This window comes from Sander lucioperca, chromosome 11 (genome assembly GCF_008315115.2).
Source record: "Sander lucioperca isolate FBNREF2018 chromosome 11, SLUC_FBN_1.2, whole genome shotgun sequence".
Taxonomy (NCBI): domain Eukaryota; kingdom Metazoa; phylum Chordata; class Actinopteri; order Perciformes; family Percidae; genus Sander; species Sander lucioperca.
In genome coordinates, this window is record NC_050183.1 from 464,437 (window position 1) to 483,367 (window position 18,931).

The following is an 18,931-nucleotide window of genomic DNA, read 5'->3' on the forward strand; positions in this document are numbered from 1 at the left end:
TTTCTGCGCTCATATTTGCGCTGGTTTCTACGTTGGGTTGATAAATGAGGGCCAGTATGTCTACAATCAATTTCAGCATGGAAACCTGAACTATATGTGCTGTCCTAACCTTCTCCTCCTTTATCCTGTCTGAGGTCACTGGTGCAAGACCTTCAAGATATATTTTTGATATCAACATTGAATTAAATGACACCAGTTTTATTCATTAAAACGTCACTGTCCTGCTAATCTCGCATTGCCAGACCTATCTCCACAGTGCTGTGGGGTAAGGTCTGGCTACACCACACATACAATCTGGGATAGGAGAAAAAAACACACTGGGTTGTTTGCATTTCTTTAAACCAATCACAATCGTCTTGGGCGGTTCTAAGCTCCGGACGCAGTGACTGTGGCTCCACAAAATAGTCTCGGGAAGGAACTTGTTTTGTTAGAACATTTGCACCTCGCAAAAGAAAGTACCACATACAATATTAAATTAAGTTAACTGCTCACAGTAACATGAGTTATATAAATTAGTTGGATACACGGTTAGACATAATTTGCTCTTACCACTGTATCATAATTTGCTCTTACCACTGTATCGTCGTGTGTAGCCTACTTCGTCCATGGAAATCCCTACCAATCGGTCCCAAAACGTCCCAGTTAGATAGTAAATGCCGTAAACATATTTTTTGTAAATCTTAACAATCATTCCCCGAAAGAACCAGGCCTGGCTTATTGCACGATTCAAATTTTCTTCAAAACCATTTTCAGCGTGTGGCTTGCTAGCTCAAAGTTTGTTGTTGTTTCCCGAAGCGAAAGGATTTTGAGAACAGCAACACACAGAGAGTGGAAGGTGAGGGACAAAGCCTGACATCCGGTGCGAGAGCCACGCACTGGATGTCAGGCTTAAATCCTGCAAATGTATTTCTGTTGATCCAGACTACTGTCCTGAAAAATCCACCAAGAATCAACATTCAACTCTGCAGTTATTTACAGCTTTCAGACATTACTGAATATACTGAAAGTTAAATACTTTGGGTCCGCTGTAAATTATACTTATTCACGTGCTGCTCCAAACTTCTTGGACTTGGACAAACTCCTCTCTCCCATCATGATGGTTTGATGATCGGATGCAGCTCACTTAGTGGCAGACATAGAAACACCAGACAGATATAGGTGTCTGAACTCTGTTGCTATAGTTTCTAGAGTCTCCTTCAATTTGACTTTGAACAAAAACTTAAACTTAAACTTTGAACTTAAAAAAACCCGAAAAAAATCAACAAAATGACTTGAAAGAGTTATCACTTTCGGAATGACTGAAAGACTGTGTCTGTCTGCCAGTTTGTCGAACACAAACCTCCCCCCGCCCCTGACACTTGTGGTTTTTGCTGTAGCTCATATAACCTGAGGGACGTGAAACTTCTCTGACATTTCTGAGAAAGACAACTGAGTTACATGAAGCCAGGTTGAATACATGGACTCACACACTGAAAAATGGGCCTTCGAGACTTTCCACAATACCTCATGGAAACACTGAAAGGCTGGAGTTCACTATATAAATACGCTGTTGTGTTTATTTTCCTTACAGCTGTCAGCAAAGGTAAATAAATACCCTTTATCTTTTCTTTTCTTACTTCACTTAAGTAACATCATGGTAGTTTTTATTGTTAACCTCTATCTGATCACATCAAAACACAGTATAGAATAATAATCACGAATAAACAAACTGAAAAAATGAAAGGGACAATTGCTTAAAAAGTTAAACATCAGCCACAAAATGATGGTTAGCTTATCAGCATCATGTGGTTTTCACTTACAGATTGCATCCGCATTGAAGTGCCAGCCTTGATACCTTTGTTCAGACTGATATTTCACATATTGTTGGGTTATTGTTTGTTTTTTTATAAATAGGATGCCTTTTTTCTGTTTTGAGCTTGATTTTGCTCAGTACAAGGAGACTGAGGGGTTCAGTGTTTGGACTGATTGACCAAATGCCAAACCTCTAACCTTGTCTGTATAATGTATCATGTATGTAAGTGCTTCACAGTAGAGCTGAAATAAAATAAGAAAGTGAAAAGAATATCATCGAGAGGTGAAGTGGATTGACAGTATAAAAGGTTAAATGAATTAAGAAAACTGCAGCTGCAGTCTTTCACATTTCTGCTTTGGATTTGTTGCTGAAGAAAATGTCTTTGTTTATTTCTAGACTCAGTAAACTTAATAAATTAGATCATTTTGAAATGTCTTACGCCTAAGGGTCAGCATGTGAGGCTCCTTCCAGTCCTGAGTGCTTCAGAAGAAAGGCTAATGAGTCTGTTTACATGTGTGAATGGAGCATGAATACGACTGAGAGCGATGTGACATTTGACCTTAACTTTAAGTGAGTATTGTGTTTGAGCTAAAATATTTGAAAAGTGGTAACATCTACTCAACCAGCAACATGTCTATGATGACTTTCTTTCTTTCATTTTTTTCATATTTTGTGAATGTGTATTGCTAAACACAGTGAAAACATTCGGTCCTCTCAGAATCAGAATGATCTTTATTGTCATGATATTCAGGTACAGGTATAGTCATGAAGTCTTCATGACCTCTCACAGTGTAGTTAAAAATATATCAAATAAATAAAAGCAGTACCAGGAAAGAGTAGTAGCAGCAAAACAGCAGTACCAGCGTATTATTTAAAAAATTACGCTTGTGCAAGTACAAAATTACTTTGAAAATAAATAGATAAAATGCACTAGTTAAATAAAATGTACATATTTACAAATTTGTGAAGGTTATCATAGACAGATGCTGAATCTTTGTTTATAAATTGTACAGCAGCAGTCTCTGAGGGTGGGTGAAGAGTGTGAAGAGCATAGAGCTCAGGCTCCCGTGTTTAAGATGGGGGGGGTGGAGGCGTGATTACCAACTCTGACTTGCTGTGGTCAGTTTGTAAGGAACTTATCTTTGGACAGAGTCAGGCTAGCCAACAATAATAATATAATTATAATTTATTGATTTATTGATTGACATATGCCTTTGGTGTGGGAGATCTGGGTTCCATTCCCACTGCAATACATCAACCAATGTGTCCCTGAGCAAGACACTTAACCCCTAGTTGCTCCAGAGGCGTGCGGCCTCTGACATATAGCAATTGTAAGTCGCTTTGGATAAAAGCGTCAGCTAAATGACATGTAATGTAATGTTCCCCGGGGGGGGGATTACAATTGTTTCACTCTGTTGTTAGAACACACTACACACAGGCCTGAAATACACACATGCTCAGGACCTCTACATGCACAAATGGAGAGATTTCAGAGTGAGGGGGCTGCGACTGGTGGACAGGTGCCCCGAGCAGTTGGGGGGTTCGGTGCCTTGCTCAAGAGCACCTTGGCAGTGCCCAGAAGGTGAACTGGCACCTCTCCAGCTACCAGTCCACGCTCCGTACTTTGGTCCGTATGGGGATTTGAACCAGCGACCCTCCGGTTCCCAACCCAACTCCCCACGGACCAAGCTACTGCCACTCACTGGAGTGCTTCCTAAATAAGCACCCCAATTGGTGGCAGGAGAGCAATACGGCCTCATACCTAAATGTAACGCTCACAGTTTTAAACACATGGTTAACCTTGTGAAACAGTCACAGTTTGTTTAGATTTAGGCAACAAAACTAGTTGGTTAGGTTTAGGAAAAGATCATGATTTGGGTTAAAATAAGTAAGTTTGTTACAAAACTTCAGTAACATACGACGTATGTGACGTAATTACGTATGTAACTTATACACAGACTTTGTCGCTCTTTATACTACATCACCTGACTTCCTCCTTTGCTCCCGTTATAATTGCTATTCCCACTAAAGGTCGCTGCCACAATAAACGTAATAAGCTGACTGTACAAACAACCTATGGGTTGTTTTTAGGGGCAGGACAGTCTCAGGCTGGCTGTTTGTAACAATCTTAAATACCTTAAGGGAAAGAAATGGGAAAAACTGAAGGGGGTTCATATTATACACCTTTAGAATAATGCTGAGGACATGGGATATGTGTTTCTGCTGTTTTCAATGTACTCAAAGCTCTACATATTCACCCGCAGTAAAACAAAAATTAGGAACATTAAGCAGACCTGGTCTCAGGTCAACGAGGAGCAGCTTATCCAGTATCGTCCTGTTCACATTTGGGTGGAAGCTCGCACAGGAAACTCCAGCTGCACGTCACCCTATAGGTCTGTTGTACTCAGGGACACAGGTACTGGATGCTCCTCTCATTTCACCCAATTACATGCAAGATTAAAACACACTGTTCTCCTTTTTAAGTGACAAGTTCACTGAGAATTTTACTATAAATAAAGTCATCATTCACAAAATATTGTTGCATTTCCTCAACAGTTAAGTATGCAGCACCACGAAATATTTTCATGTCCTGGTTAAAAAACAATCTCAGCTTAAGATGGAGTGCTGAAGAGGAGCATCCAGCTTTAGCTGAGATCCAGTTCCAACGAAATGACAACCCCTCAGAATCATGGGAAAAAGTGAGGCATATTATGTTACCAAATTGAATGTATCTAAAGCTGTTGTTCTACATAAAGTACGATATTTAACCTTTTATCTTTTCTGCTGTTACAGAGAATAACAAATACCACCAGTAACAATTTAGAATGTGAGTAGTTTCTTATGTCTTTGTAATTCTGTAAGTCTTTTGAAAGAAAAGTTCTTTCAGCATTGTTTTTTATTGTTTGTTTTACTGAGATACACTAAAGGTCATACCAGTGGTTTAGTATGTTTTGGTTTTAGCCCACTAATTTCAATTCTCATATTTACATTACTGCGGACCAAGTTTTAAAACTTGCTTTCTGAATACTCTACATAAGTTCTCCTAATGCTGAGATAGAAGTGGCTGTAAGGATAGGGCTGGTGTTATTCTATCCCATGAAAAGCCCCACACTAATAGTTTGTTAGTCTATCCCTCAATACTTCTGACCCGGTCAGTGTCCTACTGAAGATGTAAGTCGATCACAAACACATAGTTTCATTTTTTTTCTTCTTTATTTAAATGCTCAGTAAAACAGCTGGGCACTGTAGTCTTTTACAAACGTTAATAGTGCATTTTCTGGATTATTTTCAGCCATGGCCTAAAATGCACAAGTGAATATTTACTGCAGCGGGACAGTGAATGTGGGATTGACTCAAAATAAACTGCAGCGCCTCGGTTGATTGTAAAGAAGGAAGATGTCACACTGCATTGCATTGAGGTTCACTGATGTTTTTCAATTTTTTATAACTTTTGGACAACAGCAGAATAACATATATCAGATTTTGGAAGTAGGTTTACTTCATTGTGGGCTTTGATCTTTTCATGGGATCGGTTGTCGATAGGAAAAACATAAGAATCACAAGATTTTTTTAAATGTAAAATTTATGAAATGCCTGTTTTTCTATTTATCTGAACAGACAATGCCACTGTTGAGAATCTGTTGAAGGATTCAGCTTACAAGGTTCAAATCAGACATCGGTCCACTCATGCCCGAAACCCACTGTGGAGCGGCTGGTCAGATGTGACTGTTCCTGCAGGTGAAGTCATAGTTTTTATTGAAATAATTTGTTTTCACAAATCACCAAATGTCACTTCAACAGAGAAGACTGACTGATATCTAGGGTTGGGTACCGAAACGCGGTGCCAATAGGGCACCGGATCCGACGTAAACGGTAGTAACGAGACCGAATAAGAACGAAAATTTCGGTGCCTGACTTTTTTTTTTTCAGAAGCATCGCTGCACAGGACGCTACGTTACTGTTAGCTAGTAGCTGGATTAAACACAATGGTTAAAATGCTGACAGCTTACGTTAAGCGGTGTAAAGTGTGACTGTATTTCCCTGTAGAGGATTCCTAGCCTAGAAATCCAGATGCAAATTTAATTTGCAGCCAGGGGGGTCTAGGCACTCTCCGTTGGCTTGCGAGCTGGAAAAACCAAACTCTGGTCAGGCCAATCACATCGTGTATAGAGTCAGTAGGCGGGCTTATGGCTGCTGCTGCTGGGAACAGCGGTCTTCTGGAAGACTTGGAGTTAAGCTTTTCTTTGAGAAAAGAACAAAGAACGGCACTCATTCTCAAAAAAGGAAGATGTGTTCGGAGTTTTTCCAACTGGATACGGCAAAAGTTTAATCTATCAACTAGCAACTATTAAGCTATCAAAATATTTTATATTATATACATTATAAATATATATATTTTTGTTCAGGCACCGGTTCAGGCACTGTTTAGGCATCGGCATCGTTTTAAAAGTATCGTTTTAGCACCGGTATCGGAAAAACTCCAAACGATACCCAACCCTACTGATATCTGTAACTGATTTTCTATACTGAGGTGTCAGGTCTGATTACTGGCCTGAAATGGTTTGTGCACACTCAATATCATAAATCCAAACTCAAATATGCTATATTTAGCATAGTTAGAAATATGAGTCCTCACCACTCCTACCCCAACACCTTACATTATTTTACATTTCTCAAAATGCATACGGGTGCCTCTTTCCTGCTTTTGGAGATGGTACAGTGCACACGTTAACAGCTTTAAGATGTATTTCACTCTAAACACAATTTTTTTTGTTGACTCAAACTGGGATTAAAATCACTCAACATACAGTAAATAGCCTGCTCAATAATATTTGTTTTTTTTGCAGAGCTTGAACAAAAACCTGAAGTTACCATGGCAACAATACTTTTAAATGGCACTCGAAAGGTGATGTTAACATGGAAGGTAAGCGTGACGAGAAAACAACACCAACACGTTCACACTTGTGGGTCCAGATTAGACTAACGCACATTTCATTTTGTTTTACTTTTCACAAGCACATACTAACTTTCTCACATATTGTGCAAACATGCGCTGCCATCAAATGGTCCCAAATAGGACAATAGTAATGCATTCCATTTCAACTAGAAATCCTGGAGAGTATTTTTATTACAGTCTATATGTACAACTGTAAATTCCTCATGTTCACAGTGTACTTGGGTAAACTTTTTATATATTAGAGAAAAAGATGGCATTAAGCATTTCAAATTTGACTGCAACTGAATTGCTTTTAAGATTATTGAGCAACACTATTATGTGTAATTATTATTGGGTCCATTTTGTACTTATTACACAAAAACGTCAGCTTCAGGTTTCCTTGACATTTAATTTTTGTTTTGTTTTGTTATTGTCGAGCAGGCATTTGGCCAAATAGAGGGAAAAAATCAAATTTTGAAGTTTGAATAATATATAATCTTATCTAATCTTATATTATCTCCAAGTACGGCCAAATATGCACCAAGTATGACCATGTTGTATTTTAAAACAGACAATTTGATGAGAAATGTTTATTTGCACTGAAAGCAGCACGCACAACTTAGGAGACTTTAACAATTTGACAATGTTGCATCTCACCAATGACTCGCTGCTTTGAAACCTTGTACATAAACCTTGCATTTTGCAGATTTTTGCGGTTTCTCTGTGTAAACTTCTGCTTTGTTCAGTTTGCTGTCTTTGTCTCTTTTGCTGTCCAGCCGATGCCACATGCAGCTGCAGCCAGTGGAGTGAATTACAGCCTGACCGACACACAGTCTTCTCATGGATGTCATTGTCAGAAAAACAGATATCCCATAATCACACCTCAAAATACACACACCACTTATGTCTCGTTCTCTGCTGTCAATATCTCTGTTATCGCCAAAAACGCAGCAGGGTATTCTCCACGAGCAATCGTACAAGTTCCAGCCGAACTCGCTGCAGATTTAAAAAGTAGGCCAAAGTGTGTGTGTGTGTGTGTGTGTGTGTGTGTGTGTGCGCTTGAATGTGTCACATCTCATGTTTATGTATCCTTCAGTCGAACTTAAAGGCTGGTATTTAATTTCTTTTCTTTTTTGCAGTTTGTGACAAAACATTACTGAATGAAACATTAAATAGGACAACTTGCCTTGAGTTGTACGAGCTTCAAGATGGGGATTCCATGCCAAAAAATGTGATCACATTAACGGGAAGGAAGAAGAAAAAAGCGAAGCAAATAAGAAGGAGTAAGTTGAAGTTAAAACGCTTTTAACCACACAGCTTCAGCACCTCGGCCACAGAGGGCTAAAGACAATGGAGAAGATAAAAACCAAAAACAAGACATGGAAACTTATACATAGTGGATTCAACAAATCAGTAGGCCTACACAAAATGATTGCACTAATTTAGCACCAAATGTCATTGACGTTTTAGGACATACAGATACAAAAACATAAATTTTACTATTTCCTTTTTTATACCTCCACGGCGAAGATAATAAAATAGGTAGCTGCTGTTTGTCTGCTAATGTTGTGACACACTTGTATTACAAATATTTTCTGTGCAAGGAAAACTATAAATCTGTTTCTGTTACAGAAATAAAGGACTATGTTCGCTACCTTTACTTTGAACACAGATGTGATGATGGGAAACCACAGACAGTTAAAATGTGCATCTTTTATGAAAAGGAGGGTGGTAAGTGTCTTTAATTTAGATTTGAATACAGTGGATTCTGCAGCCATGCTAGCAGCTCTGTGAGGCTGTGCTTAGACACAGCAGCGCTTTGAATTAAATGCTAACATCATCATGATAGCAGGCTGCATTGACAATGCTAACATGCTAATGTTTAGCAGGAAGGTTCACTATCTTAGTTTAGCATGTTAGCAAGCTAACATTTGCCGATTAGCACTAAACCAATACACCGGTACTCATTGTACAGTTGATGGTAAAGTCATTAGCCCTGCAGGTATTAAACCACAGTATTTGACAAATTTGAATTTTGACTTGATGATAGATAGAAAGTTAAGAGATCACCAAAGTTATTAGAATTCATCCCAAGGGAGACATGAATGTCTGATCCAAATGTCATGGTAAACCAACCAGTAGGCTTGTTGTCGAGACAATTCACAAAAAAACCCACAAATGTCAAAAAACTTAGAGGAAAAGTCAGGCCTTCATCAATGTCATAAGGATTCATCCTCTGGGAACCATCAAGTGTTGGCCAATAATAAGCTTGTCTTTGTCCATTTCTAATTTAAAATCTGTACTTCTCATCCCAATGTGTGGACCTGATTGGGACCATCCTTTTATGTACTTTACATGACTGTGAAAGAGTTGCCAGGGTATTTATGAGTTATGGTGCTGATCCAGTGCAGGTCGGTGCATCGAGGTCATAGAGCACAGCTAAGTGTGCCTCCACATACTGAAGAAGAAGATAAAGTTGTTTTAAACCTACATTTTTCTTTTTCTCTCCAGTTCCACTCAGAGAACCTCAGGACTTAATTTCTTTTAGTGAAACACACACTTCTGTTAACTTGTCTTGGAAAGCGATTCCTCTTGTAGACCAGCAAGGTTTCCTCACGCACTACGGCCTCTGCAGCGTGAAAATCAGCTCACAGAATGTGTTGAAAGGTGCAAGTCCTTTTTTTTACTCATCTGTAGCTTTTTGCAAAGCTAAAAGTTTTGTAGAGCTGAATGAAAGAGAACAAATTTACTTTAATGTATGATCATTTATTTTATTGCAAATGTACAATATCTCACCAACTTTTGATACTTTTGAACTAACTTCCACTTACAGCATGTGAGAAAATTAACCACCAATAACAAATACACTTATGTTTGACTGTGATGACAGCAGTGTGTGACTTTCTGAAAGTTTTTCCACATCTAATTTCATCAGAGTGCGTTAACATATCAGCTTCACTGATGAAATACCGTCTGGAAAACTTGGCACCAGGTATGAAATACAACATCAGCCTGGTTGGAGTGACACGAGTGGGGAAAGGACCTGAAGCCACAGTGACGATCAACACGCTGCCAGAGAAGCCTGTGAATGGTATCCTAAAACAGCTTTGTAGTTGTTGTTTTTGAAAGATGGAGACAAGTCAATGTCAATGTCAAAATCAATGTCAGTTTTTCAACATGTTGGTGCAAACTAAGTTTTCCTTTTTTCCCTGAAATTAGTGTGGTGGAGTCTTGGCTTGCTGTTTCTGTTCTTTTTGATGACAACAATGTGCACCTGTATCTTTAAGAGGTAGGTGCAACCCCTCCTGTAAATATTCTACAGTTTGAGATACAAATGAATAATAAACCTAACAAAGTATGCATGAGGACTGAAAGCTGACTCACAGTAAGACTACTTGCTATGTAAACCTGTTCGAGTCGTGATTCAATCAGATCTTTAACCCGAGTCTTTAAATCGACTCACGAGTCTCTAGTATCATTAACCCGTTTCAGTTGAGTCCTACTACAATTCAATCTAAAATGATAACAGCGCCACACACAAACCTCTTGCAACATTAGCTTCTACTATGCTAGCCATCTTAGCTGCAAAAAGCTTTATAACTTACAATTTCGTAGGCAACAACAACTCCACAAGTCAACTCAAGCGCCTGAGTGAGCAGAGAGACAGTCCTGACCCGCAGACTCAGAGCCGGAAGCTCGCAGACCATGGGATTCACGAGTCAACGAGGGCTCGTGAGTTGTCGGGAATTCATGAGTTCTCGCACTAATCAGCCAGCTATATGAGTGGATCTGATTCAGACGAGCGAGTGAAGTCTCTCCTTGAGCTCAGAGTAAAGCAAATCCACAACAAAAGCCATTCTTTCACTTCTGAAATAACATACAATGTTCTGCACGTAGCCTAGCTAGGCCTACTGTAGGCTTGGTGTATAAATGTAGTATGTTAAAATGCAATTAGGTCGAGCAGACCTAATTGCATTTTCGGCTCACCTCGCCGACAACTCATGTTTTTTTTTGTCTTCAGAAAACTTTATTATTCAAGTACAGATACACATACACATTGAAAACATTAAATGCATACATACATACATGAAAAAGGGGCGCATGGAATTTACATTAAAGAGGTTGTAAGTCATTGTGAATGTTCAGAGTCTGGATGGCTTTCTTATTTGTCAGTCCTATTAAAGTTTCAAAATATAATTTCATGTAATTTTTAAATGAATATTCGGTTTTCTTTCAGACCATTTACATTTATGGATATAACGTTTTCCAAATAAAATTAAAAGATTCTAAATGAAAACATGGCATTTTATCCAAATCAAAAGCTCGCCTTGGATGTAGCATATAATACTGACTCAAGTGACTCGCACAACCCGGATCAGTTTAGTGAGTGACTCAGAATAACCCGAATCATTAAAAGGAATCGAGTTTGCCAGGCCTACTGCTGTGGTGAATGTAACATGTTCTGACCTTCTTTAAAGCCACTATGTAGAAATGTTTCGTGTTCATAGTGCATTCATTACTCTTATGGTTTTAAGCTTGTGAACATTAGTGCTATGTGCAGTCTATGTGCTGCTTTTATGCAGTTTAACTCTGTTCTAACATTTAGAATCAAAATCAAGATCCTCCCTCCTGTGCCGACACCGGTTATTCCAGATTTCATCCCTTATCAACCAGAGAGTCAGGTAAGACTGTGCTTTATCAGGGACTTGCAGATGTTAAGCATGTTTTTTTTCTGAAATCCAGACAGCTGAACCTTTAGTCATGTAGAAGTTCACTGTAGAGTCTGCCCTAGTGCCTAGGGGGAAAGTTTGCGGTTTTTACCTTTTTGCTAATGACTTGCACTGATATACAGTACAACAGAGTACAACTTTATTGTCCACAGTGGTGGGAATTTTTCTTTGACTTCAACCACAGTTTGTCAGTTAAGAAAAGTTAAAGCATAAAACATCATACACAACATAAAACATTAAAAACATTAAGTGGAATTTAAAAATACAAAACTACAATCTCAGATTTAAGATTCCAATTGTGGCGGGAATAAAACTATTTAGTAAAACGTATTTTGTGCCAAATTTACTGAAACGTGCCATCAAGGGGAAAGTATTTTGTCATGTCGAACAAATCATGCAATGAGTTCTACAATCAGCAACCTGGTGGCTCAAAGGTGTAAAATGCAATCTTGTTTATTTGAGGTAATTGTGCAAATATCTTGTAGTTAATATAGCAATGGTTTCTTTATGTTTAAATTATTTTACATTTAACAGCAAATAACTAATAGAAATGAAGGACAGCAAAAGGCAGAGCCAACATCCTGACCTTACACACTGTGACAATGAGGTAGCAAATGAGTTTATTTGCTAATGTGTGTGTGTTGGGTGTGTGGAGGCTGAAGTAATTAGAAAGAGTAAAAGACAGACAAAGAAAGGCAACTGATGCGACTGGATGTGTTGCACATATTTAATTTTTTTCCAGGGAAGTAAATAAAATGGAGGAAAGTCCCAAATGAATCTGTCGAAAGACGATGTGAGAGAACCACAAACTGTTAATTGACCGGAAAGCAGAACTTTGATAATTTCCTCACTACAGTAAAGGGTTAGGGTTAGAGTGTACAGTAAGTCAGTGTGTCAACTGTTCTTGTGATGGTAATAACTCCACCCATTGTACTGCTAAAACCATGTCACTTTTGTAGTTATTGTCCTCCTGTTCTGTTTTTGTTTAATTTAGTTTGAGTACTTTTTACACAATATATGGCAATCAAAGAATAATGTACAATGCTGTTTGTTCTCTGTGCATACGACAATAAAGTTTTTTGTGTAATAAATAAAGTGTCTTCTGCTAATGTGACCTACCACAGGAGTCACTGGAGAGAAAGGAGGAGGTGCATGAGCTGACGCTGCACCAGCTACATCCAGAGGGCAAGTCTGTCCCTGAGGACGCAGAGGAGACCGATGTCCTCACAGGAGAGTGGGATAACGGCACTGACGAGGACGTGGAGAACAAGAGGGGTGATTCAAGGATGTCAGGAGGATCCAGTGATCAGTCTTTGGATCCCAGCTCTACAGATGACGCACTGAGGAGCTCCAGAGAAGGAGAAATGATGGATCTTGAACAATTGGACAACAAGATCGCTATGCTGATATACAGGAATGGTTTGGTCTTTGATGTAAAGACGGACTCGCCTTGATCTCCATCTCTCTTGGCAACGGGACAAGATTTTGGTATTGGAAGCGTTTCTGTTTTCCGTTTGTAGTCCAAGTAGTATTGACCAATCATGTTTAAGCAGGCTTTGGTTGCATGTAGGTAAACAGTGGCGAGCAAAAGAGGAAGAACGCATTGGCCGAAATGCAATCTGGGAACCCATCAGCTATCGTCTGACCACAATTTAGCAGATGTCTGTTTATAGAGACGTTGTCTCTCAACTTCAACTCCATTCTCACGTCTCAAGGTGCTAATCAGACCCGGCACACGGAAAAGGAAGTCTTGGCCCGGATAATCTGTTATCCGGATATCCGCTGGCTACACCAGAACCCCAGAAAAATGGTCCGTTGCCCCCAGTGGCTAAATTAGATCAGACCGATAGCCGATGGGTTACGAGATTGGACTGGCCTCAAAATGGATTTAACTGCTTTTACTGCCTCATAGCACAAAATTGCACAAACACATCAAGGGTCGACATATTTGTTGACTTATACTAAAGACTGGACGATAACTTTTCTGGTCCTAACAGTTCCATCTTTTTCAACGTATATGTCTTTTTGTAATGTTAACTGAAAAAGGATGCTGATGTATCTACTTATGATGAAAATATTTGTTTAATGTTCATGCATGGTAATTTTGGCTGGTGACGCCAGTATATGAAAGCAAGCACTGGCTTTGTCAACGCACGTTATCAATAAACCTTGTTCTAACTGTGTATAGCAAATGCTGGTTCAGACTTTTACAGTTTTTACCATTTGTAGGTGTATTTGATGGATTGACATGAAATCTCATCCAGACATTCATGATCACCAAAGGATGAATCCTAATGACTTTAGTAATGCTCTGACTTTTCCTTTTGTGCTGCCAGCAGGTCAAGTTTTCACTTATCCTGTGAAATATTTTGATATCTACTAGATGAATTGGCATATTTTATACAGACATTCATGGTCCCCAGAAGATAAATCTTAATGAATTGGTGATCCCCTGACATGTATTTGTATGTATGTGTGTATGTACACTTGTATTTACGTGAATATTTTATCCTATAGCACTTTGTAACTCTGTTTTAAAAAGTGCTCTATAAGTAAAGTTATTATTATTGTTATTATTTATTGTATAGCGCCACCAGCAGGTAAACATTTTTGATTGAGAGGGAACTCTCTTTTCATCTAGCACTATCAAGAGCTCAAACTGTTATATGTCCAATAGTTTTATTCAAACACCTCCAAAACTACCATCAGCTCAGATGCACTTTGTGTGTAGTGCCGCTTTGCATGTTAGCAAATGTTAACAAGCAAACACTCCTAAACTGAAACACTAAATCTAATAATAAAAAAATATATAATAATTTCCCATGTAATAACTGTAAGACTTTACTATTGAAACTAAGGACTGGACTTTCTAATTTCTAATTAATTTGCCATTATTTGTAAATTATTTATCTTTAAAGGGGCTATACTCGATCCTGAAAAAATCAACAACAGCGGGCTGGAATTGCCTCCACACGCCTCTCACAGACAGTTTCCCTATATGTGAAATGCTTAAGTTTTTTTCACAGCCACATGCACCAATATTCACTCGCGCAAATATTTGTTAACTGCTATATTAATGTTCTGAAGAGTACAGATCGTTTAACTTTTTTATTTTATTATAACACCAGTCTCTGACCATGACTGCAAAGATCAAAAACTCATTTTGGACCTCAACTTTTAACAATTTACAATTTTATGATATGCATTACAGACTGAGAGAGCTGTGGATTCTTGGTCTTGTTAGCAGCTACATCTAGATCAAATTCATGAAACGCAATAAAATAGTATAGTTTTTTTTTTTTTTTCCAACAGCAATGTGCAAATAAAATATCAGCTTTTCTGTAAAGAGTCTGGCCCATTGTTGGTCATTGTAAAATGAAACCTAAAACTGCAAAAAACAAAGCACCATTGTGAGTGATGGCTGAGCAGCACAACTGTGAGTTTCTCAAGGGGTTGAATATATGACAGGAAGTGGTCACAAAAAAATCCAATGACCTTAAAAAAAAGGTAGCTCATGCAAGGTGAAGCGCTAGATTACTCATTACCACCTTCTGTGGTGTTTCGATCTACCTTGTTCAAACTAGAACATGTCATGTTCATTTTTTCAGAAGTGATGACGGACTTTCAGCATTTTCCACCACACTGCACTTTAATTTCTCTGCAGAAAAAGTTATTGTACTTGGTACCTGTATTGTTTGGTTGTAGCCTGCCTGAGGAAAACGCCACACTGTTGTTTTACAGTACATATGAAAATCAGATTATCTCTCAGTCAGTTATCTCTCACCACATCAAGATTAAAATCAGTCCTGACCACAGACCGCTGCTTACATCTGATAAACATGATGTGTGGTGAAGAAAATAGCCATACTCTTAGAGATACAGCATTAAGTACAGTAAGGACATGTATTTTCAGGATAACCTTTGAGTTTCCAGAGCTTATTTTATCAACATTTATTTGTATACCTATACTTAAAGTGATGGTTTGGAGTAATTTCACCCTAGGGTCCTTTGCACCATGACCTCGAGCCAAACAACCCCCCATGCTTATTTCACCTGGATCGAACATTGGTCGAGTTAGCGTTATCAGCTGGTTAGTTTAGTGCAGGCGCTAATGGATCCAGGTTTGTATCTCGTAAATTACCCCACTAATAACGCCCGAAATGATACCAAACTTCTACAGTACAGTACTGTAAGTACACCAGGAGTTTATTTAAATAACACTTGCCTGCTGGCTTCTGCTCTCTGCTGCTACTGCTACCGGGCAGTAAAGCGAGAATTATACTGGACGCAGCCCAGCTGGCGCGTACAAATGTGACGTCATGGGATCGCCGTGACTATTTATACCCGCGCTGGTGCTCGCGACACTAGTTGCAGTCTTCTCCTGAACAGCAGTGGCGCTAATGAGCAAAGGCTACAGACGTTGCTCTTTCTACGGACTAGTGATGGGCGAACGAACATGGATGTATTAAGAGAACTGGATACAGTGTTCGGCGGGAAGCCCCGTACATTCCAATGAGAAGGCTCAAAAGCCATAGACTGTATATAAGAATGGACCAACAGATCCCGTTGCTCTGGACGGAGACCAGTGAAGGCCGTTAGAAGCACTTTTCCGGTGAGCGCCGAGCATTACTGCGCAGCCTCCAACTGAGAGAGACGACGTAAATGTGACGTGAGCAACCTGTCTGAAAGTTGTAAGCCTTCTGGTAGCTGTGCAAAGAGAAATCTCAATCATTCCCAATCTTGAGTGTAGGTATATGTAAGGAGATAACATGGACACAGGCTAATTATTGCTAACTAAAATGTTAGTTAACATTAGTAATTAAATTTAAACAGCTAATGTAAGTCGAAACTGTCTGCGAGCTTCTCCTGTACTATACGGTAATTCCTCTACTATGCGAAGTAAGTCCCGTGGTCATGACACAATTGTTAGCCTATTTTTATAAAAACGTCTGCTACGGAGCCATAACGTGAGGTACAAGGTAATGGAGCCTTTTATACATTGTTGTGTTTCTTTAGAAATAAACAATGGACAAATAAAGTCTTTAAACGCTTTAGATGTAAAGTTATTCGCTGTCAAAGTGACGTCAAAATGAATGGCAGTCAATGGAATGCTAATGAGGGGTGAGTGCTTATTAGCATCAAAATGGCGCCATAGGAGGTTTGGGTTGTGAGGAGACGCTTACCCCCTTGTCAAAAGTGCATAAAGCAAACATGGAGCTCAGCTCTTCCGCATTGTTGGCCCATAACGCTGGTTGGCTCACGATGGACATGCGCACTAGCAACAATTTGTTTGTGTTGTCGTAGCAACCGGTAGCAACATGTGCGTTCATGAGCTTCTCTCTCATGTCTCTTACAAGTGGCGAACTCATAAACTCGCCGTTTTTATTGTCTAAAATATTCACTAACGTTAAACATTGTGTTTTCGTTGTTCCCTATCGTTTACATGCTTAGCTAAATAAACGATAGGTGTATTTAATTAGTGTGAAAAATGGTCCTCCCAGCCCACGTCCACACAGGATGGTGGCGACAAGGACACACTGAGAATCGGTGGTGATGGGGTGAAGACACAGCAAACAGCCAATGTGGATTTGCAGTGAAAATGTAGATTTATTTAGAGTGCTATAAAATACGTCATCCAGCACTCTGCCAAAAAAAACAACTTCCAAAACAAACAAAAATGAACCACTGGGTTTCTCAATTTAACTAGCACAAGCAAAAAAAAAAATCTCTTCTTTCAATAATTCTCTGTATACAACCTCTCAGCAAGTTGACACTCTCCCGACTCTCTCGAGGGCATAAAAACCCTTGCTTTAAATAAGGCCCTTCAATTACGCTAATTGGTAGAAACCAACGTGACAGGGTGTTTTGTTATGTATAGTGGTTCAGCAGATATTTTCTCTAATCACACACATACATTGAAATATAGTTCATCATACACCTCAGTACTCATAATAATAATAACATTAATTTCCTGTAATTAAATAATAATCGCATTACAATACAGCCCATAATTTTATACTGCTACAATAGCTTTCCCCCGCTCAAATAAACACTTTCCCGTGTCCCAAACAGGGAATAAAACTAGCAATTGTCATGGGCTTGTGTTGCTTGGGGAAACAAATTGATGCGGGGCCAGGAAATGAAAGTAGGTGCTATCAGTGTACTGTTGGTGTTTGCGTGCACAATGTACGGATTAACAGAATGAAATGTGTTATGGAGCAGAATCGACGGGTACCGCGTCGTTCGCTATGTGGTTTACAGATGTTTGGTGAGTAACTGAAAGTTGTGTAAATAAAGATTGCGCATGAATGAATCACGCCGCGGTTGCCGGCACCGAGTGTAGTTACAAACATTAGACACTACGTGTGTGGGTATGCGCGTAAACGTGTTTGTGCGTGTAGGATAAGGTAGTCAGTTTAAATGTTGTGGGGAATGTCAGGCGAGTTGGGGAAAAGGAGGGGCTCTACCTTTTCACAGCTAGACAACCAAGGAAATTTAATAATTATATTGTGCTACTAGCTAGCTAGCTAGCTAGCTAATAACTAGCACTAGCAGTTAGCCTGCAGTTTGCTGAACAAAGCTCATCCATGGCTTCAGCTCTCATCCACGTTACAAGCTTTACAGCATACAGCCCTCGGATGTATCATAAGAGAGAACCAAGGCGATGTAATCACTATGTCTGTAGTAACGTTATGTAGGCATATAACTATCTATGTATAGATCTTAAAACAGCCATGCTAGCTACCCCTGATGTTAGCAACTAGCTAGCTAGCCGATAGCCCGCCAGTTTGGGAAACGCTAATGACTTTACATCCACGTAGCTAACAGGCTTTACAGCATACATACATTCCTCGGATGTATCATAACTTCATAAGATAATACCACAGACGTATTAATAGAGCACATGGTGAATTACAACCATTAGCTATATTCATTATTACAGCTAGCTACATGAGCTCGGGAGAACTGTCATGTGAGCGGGCGGGCGCAGTCCCGCGGCTCTGCTCGTGTCCACTATGCGCATTCATCATGCCAAATTTAATAATTCTGGATTCACTTCTAGTGAATGTTAAAAATGTTAAAAACGTGAAGTTTTAAACAAGGACCCTTTCAGTGTTCGGGCTGGTAAGTTGATATACCCAGAAACAAATTATCCGCTGAAATACAGACGTTTCTTTCGCCATGCAAAGTCTATGTGAAAAGTGCAGTACCACCGTTATCCACTAAGCCCATGGTTTTTTTTTTTAGACTTGGCGCTCTTCCTGGGGGCTTGCGAACGAAGCCTTGTGAAGCCTCTGAAGCTTCTTCCTGATTGTATCGCAAAATGATCCGAAGCATCAAAGCATCAAAAACAACACAGTGACATCTGGTGGTTAGTCAGCAGAAATGACAGCGGCTATGAACTCGACACAGCCAAACGAAGCTACAACATGAACATAGGAGAGACAGAATGGACACATGCATATGGCATGA

At 39.3% G+C, this 18,931-nt stretch overlaps 1 protein-coding gene across 2 annotated transcripts; it reads left to right on the top strand.

The window, feature by feature from the left end:
• The first annotated feature begins 1,361 nt into the window (after nucleotides 1-1,361).
• il12rb1 (interleukin 12 receptor subunit beta 1) lies at nucleotides 1,362-13,641 on the top strand. 2 transcript variants are annotated; one of them, XM_036006852.1, is made up of 15 exons: nucleotides 1,362-1,582; nucleotides 2,239-2,362; nucleotides 4,057-4,208; nucleotides 4,349-4,491; nucleotides 4,586-4,619; nucleotides 5,411-5,530; nucleotides 6,640-6,716; nucleotides 7,505-7,739; nucleotides 7,868-8,011; nucleotides 8,361-8,459; nucleotides 9,240-9,395; nucleotides 9,664-9,819; nucleotides 9,948-10,017; nucleotides 11,335-11,410; nucleotides 12,568-13,641. In XM_036006852.1, exons 1-15 carry the CDS (start codon nucleotides 1,477-1,479, stop codon nucleotides 12,910-12,912), a joined length of 2,037 nt encoding a protein of 678 aa, XP_035862745.1. In that variant the 5' UTR covers nucleotides 1,362-1,476; the 3' UTR covers nucleotides 12,913-13,641. The 2 variants fall into 2 exon arrangements, with proteins under 2 accessions (XP_035862745.1, XP_031163124.1); XM_031307264.2 differs by having other exon boundaries at nucleotides 1,364-1,582; nucleotides 12,583-13,641.
• The last annotated feature ends 5,290 nt before the right edge of the window (nucleotides 13,642-18,931 follow it).

Coding starts and splice junctions, on each gene's coding strand:
- il12rb1 (XM_036006852.1), top strand. CDS start 1,477: ATGGGCCTTCGAGACTTTCCACAATACCTCATGGAAACACTGAAAGGC. Junction 4,209..4,348: donor TGTTGTACTCAGGGACACAG/GTACTGGATGCT, acceptor TTTCCTCAACAG/TTAAGTATGCAGCACCACGA. Junction 8,460..9,239: donor CTTTTATGAAAAGGAGGGTG/GTAAGTGTCTTT, acceptor TTTTCTCTCCAG/TTCCACTCAGAGAACCTCAG.